Here is a 9,579-nt window from a genome sequence, read left to right on the forward strand (position 1 = left end):
GGTCAGTGCCCTCCTGTTTACTAGGCCTTTGTCCTTTTACAACCACCATTCTCATTCGGACACAGGACAGACCCAAAGCCTTGACAAGCAAGGATTTTGAGACCTATCATGAAGCTGTTTAGCATCTTCATTGGCACCCTCTTTTTCATCGGAGCAGCAGGTCAGTATATAGTCCCCAAATCTACTTACTGGTTTATTTGTGGGGGGAGTTGAGAGGGCCACATGAGCCAGCAGTTTGAGGATTGGATTATGATTAGGGACCAGGATTTGAATCCCCACTTGGCATGTAATTTTGGGCAAATCACATTCTCTTAACTCCATCTGAACAAAAAAAAAACTCCTTAAGACTGACATAAGTTGGAAATAACTTGAACGCACACAAGAACAAAGCAAATCCTGATGACTCTTCCTTCTCTCTCTTTGAGTGTTTCTACCTGCAAACGCCATGATTCTGCTGTTTTTGCTGAAGTGCTATGTGATAGCTGACAGCGGCAATATTTTGCTTCAGAATGTGTGCAGTTTTCCCCTTTGGAGGTTTGACTGGATGGCCATCTGTAAGGAGTGCTTTGGTTGTGTATCCCTGCATGACAGAATGGGATTGGACTGGATGGCCCATGTAATCTCTTCTGACTCTATGATTCTTTGGGTGAAGAGCGATTCTCATATAAAATTTGTGGTGCAGAAAGTTTGTCCCTGCTTTAATCTATTGCATGTTAGAAGTGAAATAAGCATATTAAATTTCTCAAGATTGTATCTTGAACAGATTACTCATTTTAAGCCAAACCACAAACCTGAAATTGCTATTTGTATTATATAGGTAGAAAATATGGATGAAATACACAGTTTACAGACATAGAATAGGACAAATATGAGTTGATCAGTATCAATACTTTTTATTTTCTTTTATACATATAGCAGCATAACCTCTCTCCCTGACTCCCCACCATTATTGTATTTTCTTACTCAGAATACATGAAGACACACATATAGTACTTTATACTTTTGAACTGTCCTGATTTGGCAGGGACCATCAGATTAATGCTCTGCTATTCTATTTTTTTTCTATCTGCCTTTTAAAACACCCTACTTTCTTTTCCTCCTCTCTTTTCCCCTTCATCCTGCAAATCAAGTTCAAAGTTTTTTAACTGTGCCAGAAGCAACTTGAGAACATACTGCAAGTCACTTCTAGTGTGAGAGAATTGGCTGTCTACAGAGATATTGCCCAGGGGATGCCCAGATGTGTTGCCATCCTGCTGGGCGGCTTCTCTCATGTCCCCGCAAGGTAGAGCTTGCAGATTTGAACCGGCAACCTTCAGGACAGCAAACCAACTTTCAGGACAGCAAACCAACCTTCAGGTCAGCAATTCAGCCGGCATAACAATTTAACCCATTGAGCCACTGTGGCTCAAGTTCAAAGTGAAATGCACTTAACTTGCTCAGCACAAGGAGAGACAGAATTTTAACCTTTTCAGTGAATTCAGATGCAAATAAATTGCCTTTCCTACGTTGTGTATTTTTCCCTAAATTAATAACTGTTTAATGTTTATCTCTTCCCCTGCCCCTTGATAGTCTTGATATCATTTTATCCTAATTTCTTCTTTTACAGGATCTGCTGATGACATCTTTGATCTCTCTGATGCCTTAACTCCTGTTGATCCTCCTCAGATTAACCCAGAAAAAGATCGTAAGTCAGGGTTGGGGATAAGACAGAGAGTTAGGGAATACTGAATGTTGTTATTACCTGAGTGAGAAATGGTAGGGAGAAAAATATTATTGTGACTCAAAAACTAAATTGGTGAACCTTTAAAATTGGATCCGTTCAATGTGCTGGTTTAAATGGAAATTCACCCAGTTACAATCCTGGACTAGTCATTACAGAACTGTTGCAAGTATAAAACCAGGACAGAAAACCACAAATGCTACCTTGAGTTACAGTACTTAGAAAGAAGGTGGAATATGTATGTCATAAATGTACTAATCAATAAGTAGCCATATATTTATAGTCCTAGCAGTTTCTGTAAGTGGGATATGTTTTGGTTATGTTGTGCAGGATATTGTAAACAAATTTCTTTTAAACGTAGAGTATTCATAGGTCAAATGAATGAAGTCAAACTGGGGTGCATTTACTGGGTAGAATTAATTCAGTTGGACACCACTTGAACTGCCACGACTCAATGCTATGGAATCACTGGAGTTGTAGTTTGGTGAGGCACCAGCACTCTTTAGCAGAGAAGGCTAAAGACCTTGTACAACTAAATCTCCCATGATCCCATAGCGTTTAATCATTACAGTTAAAGTGGTGCCAAACTGCTTTAATTCAACAGTGCAGATGCACCCCCCCCCCCCAGTTGTCCTTTTCATTCAGGCATACTCTGGGTAATGGACTGACATCGATGAAAGTACTTTGCTGCTGCCCTTTTTTACAAATGTATTGTAGGTCATGTTTAATTCAACTGTGCAGTAATATTGTAATGTGTTTAATTTCATTTAAGTATTATAACCCCTTGTATTTCTACATGTGCTTGTTTTTAATCTTTTTTTGTGAGCTGCCTTGGAACAAAGGCAAGATGTAAATCAAGTAAATGAAATTATTTAAGACTGAAGCTTGAGCAAGAAGTTGTGGTTACAGCTCAGCAGCTTGCCTCAGGCAAGTCATTCCAACGGTATTCCCGTATGGAGGGCTCCAGACCCTTATATGTTACAAGGCAACTATAACTGTGAATTTTACTCCTTAACAGTTTGTACCCAATACAAAATACAAAAGAAGTTGTGGGAATGGAAGGAAGAATTGTGAGTGGAAGATAATCTGGTGTGAGTGTGGCTGAAATGCCCTAAAGGCACTATAGCCTATTTGATCTTGTAAAGTAAGAAGGATTGGTTCTAGTTAGTACACTGGGCACATTTGCTTGGGTTAGGGCAGGCATGGGCAAACTTCGGCCCTCCAGGTGTTTTGGACTTCAACACCCACCATTCCTAACAGCCGAAAGGCTGTTAGGAATGGTGGGAGTTGAAGTTCAAAACACCTGGAGGGCTGAAGTTTGCCCATGCCTAGGTTAGAGACACAATACTACCCCAAGATGGAAAAAAAAATCCAGTGTTTAACCTGCAAGAACACTTCACTATGGGTGCATCTACTTCTACACTGTAGAAGTAAAGCATTTGACCTCACTTTAAGTGCCTTGGCTCAATACTATGAAATCCTGGGAGTTGTAGTTTTGAAACTTCCTTAGTCTTTTCTGCCAAAGGGTACTTGTGTCTCATCCCACTACAAATAACCTTAAAGAGTTAATATTAAGCTTACAACCAAGTGACAAGTCTGTGAAGTGCTTTGAACACGAGAAAGTGCTATATAATTTGCAAAGGATTTTGAAAAAATGTGTAAAAATAGATATTTCCAGTCTATGTCACACTCACATCCTATGCTTACATGTTGGTAACTCAGGGTTGATGCTAAGAAAAAGTAATAAAGATAGTTATGTTTAGAAACCGAAACAAAGTTTCTCAGAAAGGTTATAACAATTCCATTCCCAGAAGTGTTCCTATTTAGTATTTTACTTTATTAACCAATTTCTTACAAAATCAGAAATTTTCCAACAGCGGGGTTCAAAAACAGGAACAGGAGTCGAAGAGTTTAAGAAATAAGTGGAAAAATTGCACTAAGTCTAGTATGTTGTTTTTTTCCAGGTTAGGCCAGAGTATTGTGCATGTTCTTAGAGACAGATATTTCCTTGTTTACATTATGTAACAAAATTTGAAAGATTTACTGTTCTTGGTTTGGAAGTGTTATTTTCTGTTTCATTGTATGGTGCTTCCTTTGAAAGTACTGTAGTTGTCATACTCCAGAAACTTCATTTTTGTGGCTGCCACAAACTAGGTTGAATTGGTTGAGACTTTATGAGATACAGTAGTCTCACTTATCCAAACTTCACTTATCCAAGGTTCTGTATTATCCAAGGCAGTCTGCCTTTTAGTAGTCATTGTTTTTGTAGTAAATGTTGCAATATTTTGGTGCTAAATTTGTAAATACAGTAATTACTACATAGCATTACTGCGTATTGAACTACTTTTTCTGTCAAATTTGTTGTATAGCATGATGTTTTGGTGCTTAATTTGTAAAATCATAACCTAATTTGATGTTTAATAGGCTTTTCCTTAATCCCTCCTTATTATCCAATATATTCGCTTATCCAACATTCTGCCGGCCCGTTTATGTTGGATAAGTGAGACTCTACTGCAGGGGTCCTCAACCCTTCAGACTGTGGAGGGGCCAAATTATCATTTGAAAAAAAAAAACCAAAAAAACGAACAAATACCTATGCACACTGCACATGTCTTATTTGTAGTGCAAAACAACAACAACAATGAAAGAACAATACAATATTTAAAAATGAAAACAATTGTAACCAACATAAACCTATCAGGATTTCAATGGGAAGTGTGCTGAGCCACAAAATCCAAAGGGTGACCTTGGGCATGTCACACTATCTCAGCCTCAGGAGAAAGCAATGGCAAGCATCTTCAAAACAAATCTTGCCAAGAGAACCCTACAACGTGCAAGAACTGTGTTGAGAAAACCTCGTACTGAAGATTGGCTCATACTGAACCCTAACAAGCTTAAGACTCTTAGCAACAGAAGGGAATGGTTTTTCTTTGGAATAGATGACTCCACTTTGCTTCTTTCTTACCCACGCAGAGTGTCCCAATGAAGCTCGTGACATTGTCTTCCTGCTTGATGGCTCAACCAGCGTCCGTCCCTCAGATTTCATTGAAATGAAAGCTTTTATTGCTCTCATGATGAAAAGATTCCCTGAGAATACACATGTGAGTAAGGAATGATTCACAACAGAGAGTGGGGTTGGGTGGGATATGAATTTTCATAGTCTCTAAACAGAGCTGTCCCGATGCATCTTGCTGGTTCAGGTGAAGACAAAAATGGCTTCTTGCCTGCTTTTTCCATTCCATGTGTAGCGGTTAAAATTGAATATCTTTTCTCATGACTGTTGTGCAAGAAAGGCTGAGGTGTGATGTCACCTCTCCAGGCTGGTTTCTAAGACCTTGAAGCAAGTTATTATTATTATTATCTGCATCAGTTAATGCAGTTTCAAACCATTTCAACTGCCATGGCTCACCGTTTGGGGATATTTGGATTTGTAGTTTCATGAGCCACCAGTAGTCTTTGACCAAGAAGACTAAAGACCTTGCAAAACTACAAATCTCATGATTCTATAGCATTGGGCCATAAATTGGTGCCAAACTGCGTTTATTCTCTACTGTAGATGCACTCACAGTCCCACTTTATAATACCTAGACTTCTTGGTGATAAGATGGTATATTCATTAACATTTTAAAATATGGCTTCTTATATAAGATGCCAGCTGCAACTCCTGAGTTTCCATAGCATTAAGTTGTGACAATTAAATTGGTATCAAGTCTACAGTGTGGAGGCACCCGAAGTTGGAAATTGATGGGAAACACCAGAAAGGCCAGTGTCCTGTTATTCAGTTTGATGTTGACCAGTTCATGTGGCAGGGTTGGTGGTAATCTTGATGGAGACAAAGGAACCATATATTAATGCACGAATATGTGATAACCAGATCTAAAATATGATGGATATACAGTACTATAATCCAAAAATGATGTAAGGGAACAACAACTAATGTCATCTATGAAATGGATGCCTTAGTTGCAGACGATATCCAGAAGCATTTTCTCTTCCAGCATAGCACTGTTGCTTAAACAAAGAAGGAAATATGAATGTTCATAGAAGTGCCAAGGCACAGTTTCCCCAATTAATCTTTCTGGGTCTTCTTCAGTTCGCTCTCCTACAGTTCTCCAGCCACTTTCAAGAACATTTTGACTTTAGACATTTCCAGAGAAATCGCGATCCTGACCATCTGATGAGAGAAGTGAATCAGCTGAGAGGCTCCTCATACACAGCCACTGGGATCAGGAAAGCCACGTGGGTATCTTGCTACCATTCCTCTTTTTATATAGTGGCATTGGTAGTGGGATGAGGAGGGTGCAGGTTGTACCAGGTGATAGTATGATGGAGTGAAACCAATTATGGTGTTTGGGAAAGAAGTGGGCAAAATAGGAAAGCAAGCAGCTGGGCTTGCTCCCTTGGAAGGCTGGTGGGGAAAGTCCTGTTCTTCTCCTCTTTCTGGATTTCTTTACAAGGATTCAACTCTACTCCCTCCTTTGTGTGTCCTGAAGTCCTTCCCCTTCTTTACCACCCATTTACATATTTTCTTGCTTCACACCTTGTCCTTCGTCAGTCCCCTCTTTTCTTTAAACAACAGATATTTTAAAGAAACTTCCTCTCATATACTGACTGAACTGAAGTTTGGTAGTCTCCTATATTATAGCCACTCTACCACTGTTGCTGTTTCCTTGCAGCTAATCCTCCTTTTCTCTTCTCTCTACTGCTTAAAAGGGAGCTATTCACCACACAGAAAGGTGCCCGAGCTACAGCCAAGAGGTTCCTTGTGGTGGTGACGGATGGGGAGAAATTTGGGGACATGTTGGAGTATGCAGAGGTTATAGAGGAAGCCAACAGAGCTAAAATTACACGCTTTGCCATTGGGGTAAGGAGCAACGTACTTACCTATGTTTATTTATTTAATTACCTACACATTTTTGTCCTGCGTAGTTGGAATAAATGTCACATCAGGACGTAAAACTAAGCACTGGGCTGCTTGTTTGAAATCCATCTTTTCCTTTAACGCTTACGGCTTTCACCTCCAAACATGTTGCTTTTCTTCTGGCAGGTTGGCATAGTTTTCACAAGCAGAGTTGCCCAGAGGGAGCTCCACAGCATTGGCTCTCATCCTGTTCCAGATCACGTCTTTGTTGTGAGGCACTTCACCGGCCTCCGGGACATCCAGACCCAGCTGAAAGAGAAGATTTGTGCCAATCACGGTACCAGAATTTAGGAGCTGGGGAAGGCAGCAAAGCAGCAGAAAATTTAAGAACTTGGGAAAGGGTCAGCCAACTAGTTGCCCAAACCCTGTCTGAATAAAGAAGGGTTTGCCTGTTGACAAAAGAGTAAAGGAGGTTAGCACTGGGGGGCTTCTACATGGTAGAATTAATGTGGCATGACACCACCTTAACTACCATGGCTCAATGTTATGGAATTTTGGAGTAGTAGTTTGGTGAGACACCAGCACCATTTGTAAGAGACAATTCCCACAATTCCATAGAATTAAGCCATAGCAATTAAAGTGATGTCAAACTGCACTAATTCTACAGTGTAGATGCACCCTTGATCTCTTGTCAAAGTGGTTTCATAGCCTGAGTATAATCCACCAGCAAAGTTTTTTATAGGGCTCTCATGAAACATGCTTCTGAGGATGGTAGGGCTAAGGTTTTATCTACACTGCCATACAAAATCCACATTATCTGCTTTGAACTGGATTATATGAGTCTACACTGCCATATAATCCAGTTCAAAGCAGATAATCTGGATTTTATGTGGCAGCGTAGAAGGGGCCTAAGAGAAAGACTTCTCTTGGAGAGCTGAAAATTCAGGCTGGATCTACCCTGCCCTTTATCTCAGGATTGGATCCTGGATTATCTGGCAGTGTAGACTCATATAATTCAGTTCAAAGAAGATAATCTGGCATCAGATCCTGGGAAAAAGAGCAGCATAGATCCAGCCTCAGAGAGGGTTAATATGGGAGTAAATAAGCCTTTCAAAAAGTCTGCATGGAAGCAGTAAACCTTGTAAATCATTGCCAGCAACTTGAATTGTGCTAAGACTAGTACCTGGTGAAAATGTCAGTGCACAAGGTTTCTGTCCTTCCCTGCCTCACTCAGCAGTCTTTCTGAAATATGTATTAGGCATCTTCCCCAAATCAGGATTGTAATGGCTGTAATTCATAATTTCCTCTGTTCAAGACACAATTGCCTGGCACTTATGAAATGGTGGCAGCTTTATGTGGGTGAATTGTAGAATGACACCACATAGTTCAGTACTATGCTTTGCAAGGCTTTTTCTGCAGCGTTCTTTGCCAGAAAACACAGATGACTCACCAAATTACAAATCCCAGGATTTCATTGCATTGAATCCTGGTAATTAAGGTGATGTCAAACTGCATTCATTCTACAGTGTAAAGCAGGCATGGGCAAACTTAGGCCCTCCCGGTGTTTTGGACTTCAACTCCCACAATTCCTAACAGCCTCAGGCCCCCTCCTTTCCCAGCTGCGGGGGGAAGGGGGGGAGGGAGGAAGGGGCCTGGGGCTGTTAGGAATTGTGGGAGTTGAAGTCCAAAACACCAGGAGGGCCTAAGTTTGCCCATGTCTGGTGTAAAGGCACCCTCAGTCTTCAGTAGTCACATCCACATAGGTAATTATCACTAGGGCTTTAAGGCAGACTTGGGGTGGCATCTTCCAGAAAATGGGGGGTCTAAAACAATAAATTTTCTAGACTCTGTTAGAGGTTAGGGAACAGGATAGCCAAGTCTAAAATCTGAAAGAATGTCATATTGAGGAAGGGGCAAGTTTGTTTTCTGCTGCTGTGGAGCTTATGACCCCATTTATACTGTCCATTTAATGCAGTTTCAAACCAGTGTTGGAAGGTTTTGCTGTGGAGATAATTACACAGGAGATCCTGGAACTAGTTTGAGACCCGGATGGCGATTACACAAACCACAGAGCACTGATGCATATTAAGGACTTCCTTTTGCACATTTTTGTGGGAGTCTATTGTCCGGCCGCTGTAGTTTGAAGTTAGCTTTGAGTTGCATAAAATGGACAGTGCAGATGGGGCTGGTAGCAACAAAATAATAACTTCTGTTCTGTGTCTTTCAGGCGTCAGGGTGCCACACACAACAAGAGCACCGTCAGCCTCACCGGGCACCTGCCCCAAGCCTGATGCTCAGGTGCTGCACAAACTGGAGCAAGTGCTGCATAGCCTGGATCAAGTCAAAACCAAGCTGGATTTCCTGGAGGCTAAACAAGGGAAATGTGGACAAAGGCCCTAGCATGTGTCCAATGCAGATAGAGTGATCTACAGCAGGAGGCAAGCGGTGGAGGGGGAAATGTGAGAATCTCAAAGAAAGGAGATGAGAAGTGGTAAGATAGAGGGTGCATCCACATTGTAGAATGAATACAGTTTGACACCACTTTAACTGCTATGCATTAATGCTATGGAATCTTGGAAGCTGAATTTTTGGTAAGGCACCAGCATTCTTTGACGGAGAAGGCTAAAACCTTGGAAAACTACAAACCCCAGAATTTCATAGCATTAAGCCATGGCAGTTAAAGTGGTGTCAACACTATAGATGCACCCTTTCCCCCATTTTGTATGCCAACACTATTTGACAGTTGGGTGGTTTATACATTCAGTTTTAACGTGGCCTCTAATAAAAATGCTGAACGATTTCGAAACCAATAAAGCCACCTGTTTTCTGGTTTTGCTTCTGCTTTATTTTAACTAGCAACAATCGATTCCACATCTGTGCCCTGTAAGCTGTTTTGAGCTTTACTTGCTTGAAAACTCAGAATCACAGTCTACCTACACTGTAGAATTAATATAGTTTGATACCTCATTTCCACAAGAAGTGGAAAAGGGGAGAAATC

The 9,579-nt window shown here is 40.8% G+C and overlaps 1 protein-coding gene across 1 annotated transcript; it reads left to right on the forward strand.

Annotated features, from left to right (window-relative positions):
* The first annotated feature begins 20 nt into the window (after window positions 1-20).
* Window positions 21-9,412, forward strand: LOC100564209 (integrin alpha-M). Its single transcript, XM_003225238.4, has 7 exons — window positions 21-160; window positions 1,607-1,684; window positions 4,694-4,821; window positions 5,814-5,959; window positions 6,434-6,584; window positions 6,768-6,918; window positions 8,809-9,412. Exons 1-7 carry the CDS (start codon window positions 109-111, stop codon window positions 8,979-8,981), a joined length of 879 nt encoding a protein of 292 aa, XP_003225286.2. The 5' UTR covers window positions 21-108; the 3' UTR covers window positions 8,982-9,412.
* The last annotated feature ends 167 nt before the right edge of the window (window positions 9,413-9,579 follow it).

This window comes from Anolis carolinensis, chromosome 6, assembly GCF_035594765.1.
Source record: "Anolis carolinensis isolate JA03-04 chromosome 6, rAnoCar3.1.pri, whole genome shotgun sequence".
Lineage (NCBI taxonomy): Eukaryota > Metazoa > Chordata > Lepidosauria > Squamata > Dactyloidae > Anolis > Anolis carolinensis.